This window comes from Lissotriton helveticus, chromosome 3_1 (assembly GCF_964261635.1).
Source record: "Lissotriton helveticus chromosome 3_1, aLisHel1.1, whole genome shotgun sequence".
Taxonomy (NCBI): domain Eukaryota; kingdom Metazoa; phylum Chordata; class Amphibia; order Caudata; family Salamandridae; genus Lissotriton; species Lissotriton helveticus.
This window is the reverse complement of record NC_136061.1, coordinates 486,246,589-486,259,725: the sequence shown is the minus strand read 5'-3', so window position 1 is coordinate 486,259,725 and position 13,137 is coordinate 486,246,589. Positions and strand designations below refer to the sequence as shown.

General features: G+C 48.3%; 1 protein-coding gene across 2 annotated transcripts in view; it reads right to left on the bottom strand.

The window, feature by feature from the left end:
- WDR75 (WD repeat domain 75) overlaps positions 1-13,137 on the bottom strand; it is a 165,106-nt gene that overhangs the window by 40,665 nt on the left and 111,304 nt on the right. For both annotated transcript variants that reach the window (XM_078680360.1, XM_078680361.1), the window contains exon 16: positions 4,595-4,690. In XM_078680360.1, the coding sequence (XP_078536486.1) occupies positions 4,595-4,690 (96 nt within the window). The remainder of the gene's footprint in view (positions 1-4,594; positions 4,691-13,137) is intronic.

The following is a 13,137-nucleotide window of genomic DNA, read 5'->3' as shown; positions in this document are numbered from 1 at the left end:
CTCATTAGATAAACTTATCGAACAAAAGAAATCGTCCATGGGCCTCATTGCTAGTTGCCCATCCCCCCCTCACAGGGCTCGTCCCCGGGCAAAGCACAAGGGGAAACAGGGTCACCACCAAGGCCACAATACATTCTTCCGGAGTAACAGAAGGGGTGACCATACCTTCACAAATCACGGACACACATGATATTGACCAAGATCAGTCACATTCTTACCATCAAGAGGGGGTGGAATCACAGGATCGGATCTCTTTGACACCTGACCTTCTAGGGCAAAGGGATGAGGAGGCAAATACGCCTAATCAGGAGATAGCGGAAAAATCTCCCATAGAGCCCAGAGGGGAAGTGATCACGCGCTCAAATAAGGGTTTACAGGATAAGGGCATTACCACTAACAATAACAATAACAATTCAAGAGAGACCAAAGTCCAAGCCAGGAGCACAAAGAAGGGGGGACCGTATCCACAGAAAAATCAGGACAGAGGAATAGCAAGAGGGAGGGGGGGCCCGGAAGAAGAGGCATCGACAACACCCATGTACTGAGGCTGTGGCAGCGAAGGGATTGAGACCGAACTATTTTGTCTGATGCCCGATGGAGCTACCTGGTTTAGCTATAGGGGAGATGGGCCGTGGATTCCCTCCTTGGTCGTCACCTACCCAGTCGGTCTTTAGACAGACTTCCTTTCGTCTCTACTGTTGTCTCTTCCCTTATCCTCACTTTCCCTCCTCGCCGCGCCCCACTACTTTCTCTCTCCTCCCCTAATTGTATTGCCGATTGTTTGATATAATGTTTACTTGTTGATCTTCTTCTGGTATATTGTTGAACCACATTGTTCCACTACCTTTGGTCTCTCCTGTTGTCTCCTGCCGCATCCTCCCTTTATTTATGTCTCTCCTTCCCTCCTCTCTCAATGTATTGAGAGCAAACTATTTTGTCTGATGCCCGATGGAGCGACTTGGTTTAGCTATAGGGGAGATGGGCCGTAAATTCCCTCCTTGGTCGTCACCTACCCAGTCGGTCTTTAGACAGACTTCCTTTCGTCTCTACGGTGGGCTCTTCCCTTATCCCCACTTTCCCGCCTCGCCCCGCCCCACTACTTTCTCTCTCCTTTCTCTCCTCCCCTAATTGTATTGCTGATTGTTTGATATAATGTTTACTTGTTGATCTTCTGGTACATTGTTGAACCACATTGTTGCACTTCCTTTTGTCTCTCCTGTCGTCTCCTCCCACATCCTCCCTCTATTCATGTCTCTCCTTCCCTCCTCTCTCAATGTATTGAGACCAAACTATTTTGTCTGATGCCCGATGGAGCTACTTGGTTTAGCTATAGGGGAGATGGGCCGTGGATTCCCTCCTTGGTCGTCACCTACCCAGTCAGTCTTTAGGCAGACTTCTTTTCGTCTCTCCTTATTGTCTCTTCCATAGCTCCTATCCTCTCTCCCCTGAGTCTCTCCCCCTGCCTGCTACTCTGCCTACCCCGCTGTCCGTTGTGCCCTTTGACTAAGCACTCCATCTCCCCCTTGTTGGGGAAAGAGCCAATATTTATACTCTGGAGTCTCAGCGAACCCGCTGAGTGAGTCCACTGTGCCAAGGGAGCCACTCACACTTGAGGTATGGTATGGCACCCCTTGCCAAAGCACTCCCTCTCCCCATTCTGGGTAAGGATCCAGTATGTAGGCCTTGGAGTCTCAGAGACCCCTCTGAGAGAGTCCACTGCATAAAGGGTGCCTCTCGCAATAGTGATAGGGAAAGGATACCACTTCCCCTGGAATCACAGCTTTCTGGTCTTTGGACGTTGCCTTGACTAGTCTACCGGTTTGTGTCCCAGTCACCCTTCCCCTCCTCTCCCTATGCTGTGTCTCTCACCCTCCCCTCCTCTTTCCGTCTTCATTATCTGTCTACTTCCCCTACTCCAAACCCCCCTCCCCTGAATCTCTCACCTTGCCTTCTTTTCCCCTTACGTATTTGTGCTTATTGTTTATCTCTACCTTACAAGTAACTATGTTGCCATGCTCTAAGAACTGTGTAACCTTTGTAACTATGTAACCTGTAACTATGATCCGATGCTCATGTAAAGCGCTCCGATACCTCCGGGTCTAGCCAGCGCTATATAAAACTTTTAAAATAAATAAATAAGATGCAATAATGAGCTGATTAGTAAATTTGAATCCCTACTCTTAGCGCATTTGGGACCTCTGGAGAAGAGGCTAAACGTAATAGAAGGGCAACTCTCGCAACTAATAACGAAAGACAGGCTAGAGGGCGTACCTGAGAAAGGGCCACAGCTGATTGGGAGGGGAAATGTTGAGATTCTTACACACCCCGAGTCAGGGCTACCTAATGTGGACGGCACAAGCGGGGTGAATAACATTGTAATGGACCCGCTTAAAGACAGACAAGAGGCGATAAGGAAGAAGCTACAAGAAGAAGGCGCATGCAGCAAGATTCAGGGTGACTCCAGCCCAAGCAAAGTTAACAGGCATTCAAGAGAGGAGAGGGTATTGGCCCGTTCTAATAAGGATAATATATTGTGCGATCAGGGGAGGTGCTAGACTCAATGAACTAGTACCCTCACAGGCGGACATGACAAATAATATCCAGGAATTACCAGTACCCTTTTTTTACATTCATCACCCACATACCCGCTCCACTGTATTCCAGGTGTCGCAGCACACCTTGATGGCACTCGGCTGTCAAGGTGGCCCCGATGATGAAGCATGTCACCAACCAGGTCGGTGAGTGAGGGGTTCCTTAGAAACAAAGAAGGACTTCTTTCATACCAATATCTCATTCCACCAATATTGGCTGTCAGCCTCATCTTTGGTGATACTCCTTAATTTTGTTATATAGGTACCTAACCAGGGGAGTGGGAGTACCCTTCCATCCACTTTTGTGGACTAAATCCCTTTGCTCTCTAATCCTTGTTAAGTATTTAACACTGCTTATACATATTTAGCAATTACCATCAGCTACCTCAGTCCTTGTGCATTTTTCACAGTCAAAATGACTATTTGACCTTTTTTAAGGCTGAAACTATAGGGCCAAGGAAAATAACAGTTCCTGAACGTATGAAGAGCCGTTGGGCCTACATTGTATAACAAGTTAATATGCATCTACCACTCACAGGAACATATGTGATATCAGGTGAGGATGAGCATTAAGAGTTTATCTTCATGTTGCAAACACCTTCAATATCTTGGAGTGGTGTTAACTCCTGTCTATAGGTTGCTCCCAGCTGTTCTGAATAAGAGCAGCTATTATGCTTATAACTGGCCTTTTTCTATCTTGGAGCAAAATGTCAACAACTCCATTATATATCTTGGCATGACTAGACTTGACAGAAGGACAGCACTGATTCAAACACTGTACCTGTACATAATGAATGGAATTTGGTTTATTCGAAAAAGAAAGGGTGTCAGGCGGTAGGGAGACGGTGGCAGTGTCTCCCAGACCCGCTGCTGTGCTTGAGAGTGTCTCTTACTGATAACTGGTAAATGCGAGGGCTGCGAGAAGCGCTAATACGAGCGGACTGATTTTAAAGTCTGTAGTATTTTAAATTGTATTGTTGTGTTTTTATTTGGCCTGATAAATAATTGCCTTCCAGCTCATGCACCCTTTTACTGGACACACTCTCAGAATTAGTACACCCTTGTGTTGCAGCAATAGCGCGGAGATACCCCTTCGGGGGTCTAGTCTGGCGCTTTATAAGAATATAAAATAAATAAATATATAAAATAAAGACAGGACAAGATGCTTCATAATTGTAGTTGCAATTTGTTAAATTTATGTGGTATTCTTTCAAGTTTTTTTCACCTTTTCATGAGCACTTTTTTCAAGCACCTGTATTTTGCACAATGTGGCAACCCCTATACGATAATGTATATATATGTAGTTAACTTCAATACAATTTTGAATTAGCTTTAATTGAACGTTTTTGTGTTGTAATGTTGACATACTCTTCTTTACTCAGAAATGGTACTTTCCCCTCTTGGATTGGGGTTGTAGGACTCTTTTTAAAGGGATAAGGAAAGGGTAAAACAAGGGAAGAGGAATGGATCTAGAGGGCATAGTAACACTTGAGCACGCCAGAATTGATGCTTTACTCTAGAAAATGTCTTTATTTCCTATAAAGATACCAGGTTTTACACCCCTTTCCTTCTGTCATTAACCCAGTCTTCTCTTTTTTTCCATCACACCTTTCATCCATTTTCTTTAACAGTGCTGAGGTTTTACACCTATGAGACCATTTGATTCTGTGATATCTGAAATTTGAACTGTTCATGAAAATAGGAGGGATATTTTCCATCACTACTTTTAATATTCAGTTTTTGTCTGTTGTGCTGACTTTTAAATGTCTGCTTGTAGCCTGTGACAGCTGTGGTGCTTTAGCTTCAATGGACATCCTCACAAAAACCTGCATGGCTTCAGGCTGACAAGAAGTTGGATTCTAGTTAGAACTGCTACATTCAGTCCATTGTTCTGTTCACCGATTTTAGTCAATTTGAAAAGCTTTTGAGGTCATCAATAAACAATGCTGGTTTAAAAAGTGATGTAGCATTAACAAGCCATAAAACAGCAAAGGAGTACTTACAGTCAGATTTTTCAGACAGCCAGGAGACAGCAGCAATATTTTCAGAAAGGGGGTCAGGCTGCAGTATGACAATGTTCAACTGAGCACTCCACTGCACTGTTCAAATAAAAAGGAAATAAATGTGAGACAATCAAATAATCAAAACAGTGTTTGATGAAAGATGGCAGTTTGATCAAGGCAAGACATGGAAATTTATGTAAGAAGTGGTTATTTTCATGCACTCGGGGGGAGGGGGGGGGACTTTTAAAAGATGCTTTTAACAGTAACGAAAAGCTACTTCGCTAGAACAGTTTTCCATGATGGGTATTGTTTTTGTCATACTATGAATGCATGTTTAGGAGTCTGGAGCTGTATGGAAAGAGAAATACACCTATTTTGCTATAAAACTACATTTCCCATTTAAAAGTATAAAAAAATAAATTTTCACTTTTGGTAAAATGAAACTCACTTATATAGGAGCCCATCAGTACATAAAATAATGGAATCAAATGCACATGAATGAGCAGTTACCCAAACCAGTTGGGTAACTGTTCCCTGCAAAACGAATAGTTTACCGGTCGGTGTAGTTTTGCAGCTTGAAGATCTTTCTGGATTCACTATGCTGTGCATATTCCGCAATCTGGTGGTTGGGTCCGGAATCGTAGTCTTTTTTTGTTTTTTTTGTCGTAGCCCAGGTGGGCGTCGACGCCCCACCATTTGGTGTACCTTCGGTGACGTCGGCGTGCTTCCGGCGGAAGCTACCACCTTTGGGCGCCATCTTCGGATTCTTTTTTCTGTTTCTTTTTTCTTCTCTGTGTTTGTAGTGAATCCATGGCTATGTTTGTTATTCGTTTTTCAACGTAATTCTTATCAGGTATCTTTTCATGTATCTTGTAAGCTTCAACTTGCTTTCTTTTCTATCTGTTTCCACCCTTTTCTCCAGCCTCATCTTTCTGGCGGAGGCGGGTGGGTTCGCTAGTGAATCCAGAAAGATCTTCAAGCGGCAAAACTACACCAACAGGTAAGAAACTATTCGTTTTGCAGCGTGAATCTTTCTGGATTAACTATGCTGTGCATAGATTTTGTAGCGGTTTTCGTTACTTTTGTGGCGGTTGGGTGGAAGATGAGCGCTGGTTGTTGAATATATGTTGGAGCACCTTTTGTCCTACTTGTGCTTCCTTGTTCATCTGTACATCCACGCAATAGTGCTTAGTGAACGTGTGCACTGAAGCCCATGTTGCCGCCAGGCATATGTCCTGAATTGGTGTGTTGGCCAGAAAGGCGATTGTTGCTCCTTTCTTCCTGGTCGAGTGGGCCTGTGCCCCTCCTGTTAGTTCCTGCCCTGCTTGTTTGTGGCAGAATTGTATTGTCTGTGCAATCCATCGAGCTATGGTGTTTTTAAGTCACTGGTTTACCCATGTAACTGTTTGCGAAGGATACGAAGAACGGTTTTGTCTTCCTGTGTCCCTTCGTCCTTTCAATGTAGTGCATCACAGCCCTTCTTGCGTCTAGAGTGTGGAGCGACCTCTCAGCGCTTGTAGTGGGGTTTTGGAAGAAGCTAGGAATCTGAATACTCCGATTCATGTGGAACCTTGACACCACCTTTGGCATGAAGTGTGGGTCTGTTCTCATCACGACCCTGTCACTGTGTATCTGGATGTAGGGTTCCTGCAGGTCGCTCACCCTTCGTAACGAGGTGATTGCTACCAGGAAAGCTGTTTTCATTGTTAGCATTTGCAGTGATGCTTTATGGATGGGTTCGAAAGGTGCTTCCATGAGCTCCGTCAGTACCACATTCAGGTTCAATGCTGGTGGCGGCATTCTCTTTGGTGGCGCTATTCTTTTAGCCCCTTCCAGGAATCTTTTTACGACTTGAGATGTGAAGAAGTTTCTCCTGGTTTCTCCTCTTGTGTACGCCACAATCGCTGCCAGGTGTACCCTCAGCGAGGATGAGCTTAGCTTAGTTTTTATTAGGTGCGTGAGGTACCTTAGCACCGTAGATTCCCTGGTCAGTTTTCTATGGAGTTTTTTCTTGCAACACCATTGAGTGAATCTTTTCCATTTTTCTCCATAGCACTTGCGTGTGCTGGGCCTTCTTGCCTCTCGCAGCACCCTCAGGGTGCTCTGAGGTAATTTTAGATGTGCGAACTCTAAGTCCTCAGGAGCCAGGCTGAGAGGTTGAGGCTCTCCGGCTCTGGGTGTAGAACTTCTCAGTTTTCTATGGAGAGTAGGTCTCTTCTTTTCGAGAACTTGTGGGGGGGCCCCTGCGCCATCTCCATTATCTGAGAATACCAGGTCTGTCTGGCCCATTGTGGTGCCACCAGGATGAGCGTCATGTTGCTAGTCTTGCATTTGTTGAGAACCCTGGGAATCAGTGGTATCGGGGGAAAAGCGTAGGCAAATGTTTTTGACCAGCTTATCCATAGGGCATTCCCCTGTGATAGTGCCTCTGGTTGCCTGGATGCAAAGTGTTGGCATTTTGCATTCCGGCGTGTTGCAAATAGGTCTATTGTCGGAGTGCCCCACCTCCTGAATAGTCTCTGTTTCTTGAATATTGAGTTCCCACTCGTGGGACACTGAAGTCTGCCTGCTGAGCCAATCCGCTTCCACATTGTCCTTCCCTGGCAGGTGTATGGCTAGTAGGTCTATTTTGAGTGGTATTGCCCATCTCCAGATTTCCTGTGCCAAGCTTGACAGAGGGAATGATTGAGTTCCCCCCTGTTTGTTTATGTAAAACATCGTTGTGGTGTTGTCTGTTTGTATCAGCACCTCTGGCTGTACAGGTGTTTCTGAAAGGCCTTGAGGGCTAGCAACACTGTTTCCAGTTCTAGGTAATTGATGTGTCTGACTGCATCTGTAGGGCTCCACAGACCCCTCACTGAGCTTGTTCATGTGTGCGCCCCATCCCTTCTGGGATGCGTCTGTGGTGATGGTCACTGTTGGGTCTGGTGGTGTTCGAGGTTTCCCTACTGTTATCCTTTCCTTGGTCCACCACCTTATTTCCTCCTGCACCCTGTGCGTTACAACCACTAGATCCTCCCAACTTCCTGTAGCTTGTGACCATTGCTGTTGCAGCCACTCTTGGAGTGGTCTCATTTGTAGGCGTACATTGGGGACCAGGTATATGCATGACGCCATCATCCGCAAGATCTTGCTCACAGTCCTCACTGTCAGAGCTCGCCCCTTCTGGTAGTGACGTTTCTCCCTCAGAAGGCTGAGTGTTCTCTTTTCACTGGGTAACACCCTGCATTGGACGGTGTCGATTTGGGCTCCCAGGAAGATTTTCACTTGCTCTGGTTCCATGGAGCATTTTCCCCCAGTGTATGGAGAATCCCAGGCTTGCTAGCGTTCTTGTGACTTGTTCTGCATGATCTTTGCATGTCCTGTACGAGCTTGCCTTTACGAGTCAGTCGTTGAGGTAGGGGTACACCTGTATCCCTTTCCTTCGCAGATGTGCGGCCACTGCCGCGAGGCATTTGGTGAACACCCTTGGTGTGGACTTTAGACCGAATGCCAGGGTTGTGAATTGGTAGTTATCCTTGTTCACAGTGAATCTTAGCATGTGCTTGTGCTGCCTGTTCATGGGGATATGTAGATACGCATTTTTGAGGTCTATGGTGGACAAGAAGTCCCCAGCCTTCATCTGCGGGATGACCTCTTGTAGGGACGTCATCTTGAATTTTTGAGTCTTCACGTATTTGTTTAGGAACCTTAGGTCCAGGATGGGTCTTAGGCTTTCGTCCACTTTTGGCACCAGGCAGTAGTTTGAGTACACTCCCTTGTTCCGTTCTTTGAATGGAACCCGTTTGATGGCCGCTTTGAGGAGGAGTTCTTGAGCTTCCTCTTGGAGTAATCGCAGCTCTCTTCCCGAGTGCTCTCTTTTCTTCAGTTTCCTGTTTGGTGGTCTCTTTTCCAACTCTATGCAGTATCCGAAATGAATGATATTGAGTATCCATTTGTCTGTGGTTATTTTTCTCCACTCCTGGAGAAAAAATCTTAGCCTGCCTCCTACTGGTGTTACATGTTCCCTTGTGTCTTGTCCGTGTAGCCCTCTCCTCTTTTTTCTTCCGTGCTCTCCCCTCTGAGGGTTCGAGTGGGTGGGCACCTTTTCCCGTGAGCAGTCACTTAGAGGGGGGTTGTTCACCGCCTCTCCTTCTCTGGCCCTGTCCGTTTCCTCTTGATCAAAAGGACTGGCCCCTGTTCTGATAGTTCCAGTTCTGCCTCTGCTGGCCCTGGTGACCTTGGTTGTCACTCTGTTGCCCCTGGTGGAATGCCTGGTGAGATTGCCCTTGCTGGTTTCCACCCCTGCCGTTCCGCCTCCGTGTAGGAGTGCCCCTTCTCATCCCTCTGAATTGCAGGGCCCCCATGGACCTTGCCGTCTCGTTGTCCTTCAGATGGGTGAGCTTCTCATCAACTGGGGCTCCGAACAGTGTTTCACCGTTGAAGGGTGTGGTGAGGATGTTGTTCTGAACCTCCGCCTTGAAGCCTGAGATCCTGGGCCAGGCTTGCCTTCTCTCCGTGATGCCTATAGCCATCAGTCTGCTGGATGTTTCAGCCCCATCCAAGGTTGTCTTGAGGCACGAGTTAGCGATGCTTTTCCCCTCTTCCACAAGATGCGATGCCCTCTCACGGTATTGTTCCGGGAGGTGCTTGAGCAATTGGCCCATCTCACCCCAATGCTGGTATTGATGTCTATTCAGGAGGGCGTTGGAGTTTGCCATCCGCCAGTGCGTTGCGGCGTTCCTCTCTATTTTCCTGCCAGTTAGATCCATCCTCCTGCTTTCCTCGTCAGGTGGAGGTCCAGATGTTGTTGGGACGTTTGCCCTTTTCCTGGCCATTGCAGCGATTATTGAATCTGCTGTGACGGATCCCTTGATGTAAGCTGGGTCCTGGGAGGAGAATTTGTATTTCTTCTCAGTCTTCGGTGTTACTGATCTGCATGTAGCCGGGTCCTTGAAGGCTTCCTTCCCCTGGTCTGTGATACTCTTTGGCATGGGCAAGAACTGGCTTCTTGTCTGCTTGGGGAGCAATGTTTCCAGCAGGAAATCTGCTTTTGGCTTCTCCTCTTCCAGCTTAACTCCATAAGCTGTTGCAGCCTTCCTGACCACCTCATTGTATGCCCCAATGTCATCCGGTGGCGAAGGCTTTGAGGGGTATGTCTCCACAGCCTCCTCCGGGTTTTCGGCCTCGATGTCCTGCCATTCCTGGTCTTGGGCCGTCGAGGAACCTGAGCCGTAGCTTGACTGCTGCTGCCCGTAATCCCCTTCTGTGTAATAGAGGTCTTCTTCCTCTTCGTGCTCCGGAGTTTTTGGCGGCTCTTGGACGTCGAACTCCTCCTGCACCTCGGCGACGGCCGTTGCCGGCTTCGATGGGATCCTATAACTTTTCATCTTCTCATCAAAGTCCTTCTTTCTTTGAAGGATGTTCTCCATTTCGGCCTCGAGCCTTCTTTTTTCTCTGCATCTCAGCGGCCTGCTAGTCGTCGAGCGTTTCGGCTGCTCTTTTCGACGGCGTCGACGTCAAAGCTTTCTTCGGCTCCTTTTCCTTCTAAGTCGAAGACCCTTTTTCGGGGGCTTGCTTCGACGACCTTTGCTTTTCGCTGGTCTTCGGCCTCAGGAAGTCCTTCTTGGAGGATCCGCTGGGCTCTTTTTCGGAGGATGCAGCTTCGGTCGTCGAAGTTTTCGGCGCTGGTGCTCCTTTCGAGGCTCTGGGCTCTGACTTTCGAGAGTCTGCCTCTGCCTTTCGAGGCCCTGTGGGGGTTTTCGGGGTTGTAGACTCTCCTTATCGGTCATCTGGACCTTCGGCGATGTTGTCCTCGTCGTCGGTGGAGAGGCCCAGTTCGTAAAGCGTCGGGCCTTACTCTTGCCTTGCATCGTGTGGTGAGCTGTCCTCTATCTCTCTCGAACTCGGAGTGTCTTCGGCTTGAAGACGGAGCAGGCGTTGCAGTATCTGCTCTCGTGGTCGATTGGCCGGCAGAGGTTGCAGACCGGGTGCTGGTCCTTCTGCGCGAACTTGTGGTGGCAGTTTTTGCAGAATTTAAAGGGTGTCTTGAACATCCCTGCGCTCAGGAGGGCCCCTGTGTGCGCATTCCTGCAAGGACGTCGAAGATCTCGAGGTTCTTTCCTTTCTTCGTCGTCTCTTCTCTGGTGGTCCTTTTCTCCCAATGTTCTCAGGTTTTTACCGTCGAAGAGTTGCTGTATTTCCTCCTTTTTTCCTCCAAAACTTCTGGAGCTTCACGCGACGATCCAGACCCAACGGCGGAAAAAAGAATCTGAAGATGGCGCCCAAAGGTGGTAGCTTCCGCCGGAAGCACGCTGACGTCACCGAAGGTACACCAAATGGTGGGACGTCGACGCCCACCTGGGCTACGACAAAAAAAAAAAAAAAAAAAAAAAGAGAAAAAAAAGACTACGATTCCGGACCCAACCACCAGATTGCGGAATATGCACAGCATTGTGAATCCAGAAAGATTCACGCTGCAAAACCTGCACCGCCGAAGATCATTGCCTGTTGTGCTGCCATATTGAGCGCTCAACTTCCTTCCTGAACCTTGCACCGAGGAAATACTTGCGAGCACAGCTCTACCTGCTCCTTGTGATTACCGTAGACATTTTCCGAGCGTCGGCAGTCCCTGTAGGCCGAGCCAACTTTGCATGCAAGCAGCGACTGCTTCCCTTTGTGCAACAGACTATCAAGTCTGCTTAAAGTGCGGATTAGAGTGGTCCCTCATCTCCCCGCCTCCCCTCAGGAGAGCCGAAGTTGGGTGGGGTGTGTGGCCGCCTCTCAAGGCCAAACTGCCTGGAGCTTTGTGAATATTGTTTCCCGCTCTACCCAAGTTTGACTTAACCTTTCCCGTGCCCCTCTGGCAATTATGGCCAACCAGCAGGACATAGCTGTCAATTTGGTCTTTAATGACCTGCACCTTCTAGAATAATGTATTTTTGTAACATTTTATAGCAGTCAAGTATGCTGCCTTTTTTGTTCATTGCAAGCTCGGCTTGATGGTAGTTTAAAATTCTGCACTTGGCGACCCGTACTCTGTGCATTTTGGGCCCATATTGGTGAACCCACACAGGCTGTACAAGCTGGAATCTATAGCACATAGTTAAGTCATTCGCTTCAGTTGGTTGGACAGTTTACAACATGTATCGCTTAACCAGACAACCTGTGACCTCTTGAGTATCTTCCATGCAGATTTGATCTTTGTTGCCAAAAGGGTTTTACTATCCGAGCCCTTCAGGCACGGTTGGTTTTCAGAATGTATAGCATGGAATAGGCCTGCTTACATGTTTGAATCTTTTTTTTTTGTTTTGTTTTTTAGATGGTTGGACCTGGGCTCTCCTTTCTTGGGAGACAAGAACACCCTTGACTGTCCAAACTCCTGGGCTGTCAAGAGTTTGAGGCCCTTGCTTCCAAGTGTGCTGGCACAGAATTCTTATTCTGGCGTTTAGCCAATGAGGTACTTTCATGAAATGCTTTTTCTTCGCGGCAAGAGGCGGAGCTTGCCAGGCTTCAAAGATGGCTACTTGTTGAGTTTGCTCCGCTCGCCGTCATCAATCCGCTATAATTTGCATTACACCAGGGCCCCGCCGACCGCATTCCATCCAGGAGTGAGCAGGCTGCAACAGTTTGACCTCTAGATCGTCTGGCGACCTGTGCCCTACGCCCAGCTATACATCGTCATGTGACTGCCATCTGTGGTGCAGCAAGGGGTACGGTGCTGCGACTTCCCTGGAGGCATCAGACCACTGTCTGCAGGGCCCTTTAAGAACATGGAATAATCATATGCTCCACAGGTTACCCCCTGCCTATGTTTGCGCTGTAGACCCAGACAGGTGAGGGCCCCCCATGAGAGGGTCATTTGCTCCGTGAGGTGGGACTATCTGCTGCGAGGGCCACTCAGTGCGGAAATTAATTGAGCCTGGGGTCGAGGCCTACTGTGGGCCTTTAATTTGCTGTCGCAGGAGCGGCTGTTGGATTTTCCTGGAGCCCGGTGCCATTCTGGCAGTGAGTGCAGCGCTGCTGCCCCCGCGCCCTACCCAAGGCCCTCCAGCACCCCTCACCCTGCCTGAACTGGTATATTGCGGCCCCATGCCTGGGTGCGGGGGTCCACTCTAGCTAGCCTGCTGTCTGGGTGCCTCCATCTTTGGGAGCCATCGCGCTGCGGCGTGGTGGATTGGGAGGGCCACCATCCATACGAAGTGACCTGGCAAAAAAGGGTGGGGGGGGGAGGCTTTCAGCTGCAACTTGTCACCCCCCCCCCTTCTCTTCTGAAGGGAGCACCTGCATTGATCTCAGCCATATACTTCTCAGCACCGGGTTGGAGCGCGGTGTACTGTTGGCCTAGGCAGAGGGTGTCTGTCTCTTGACTATGCCGATTGCTCCTTGATAGATCCCACTGGCGCAGGCAGAGTTCACTGTTGGCGCTAATCTTCTCAGCGTGGAGGGGCGCCTGCGGGATGCCCTTGGCCTGAATCTAGTGTTATTTTCTCAACCTCTAGATGGGATCAACTCCCGTTTGCACCGCACATCACCTCGCGACTGCGCTGGGTGGACTCCTGGTT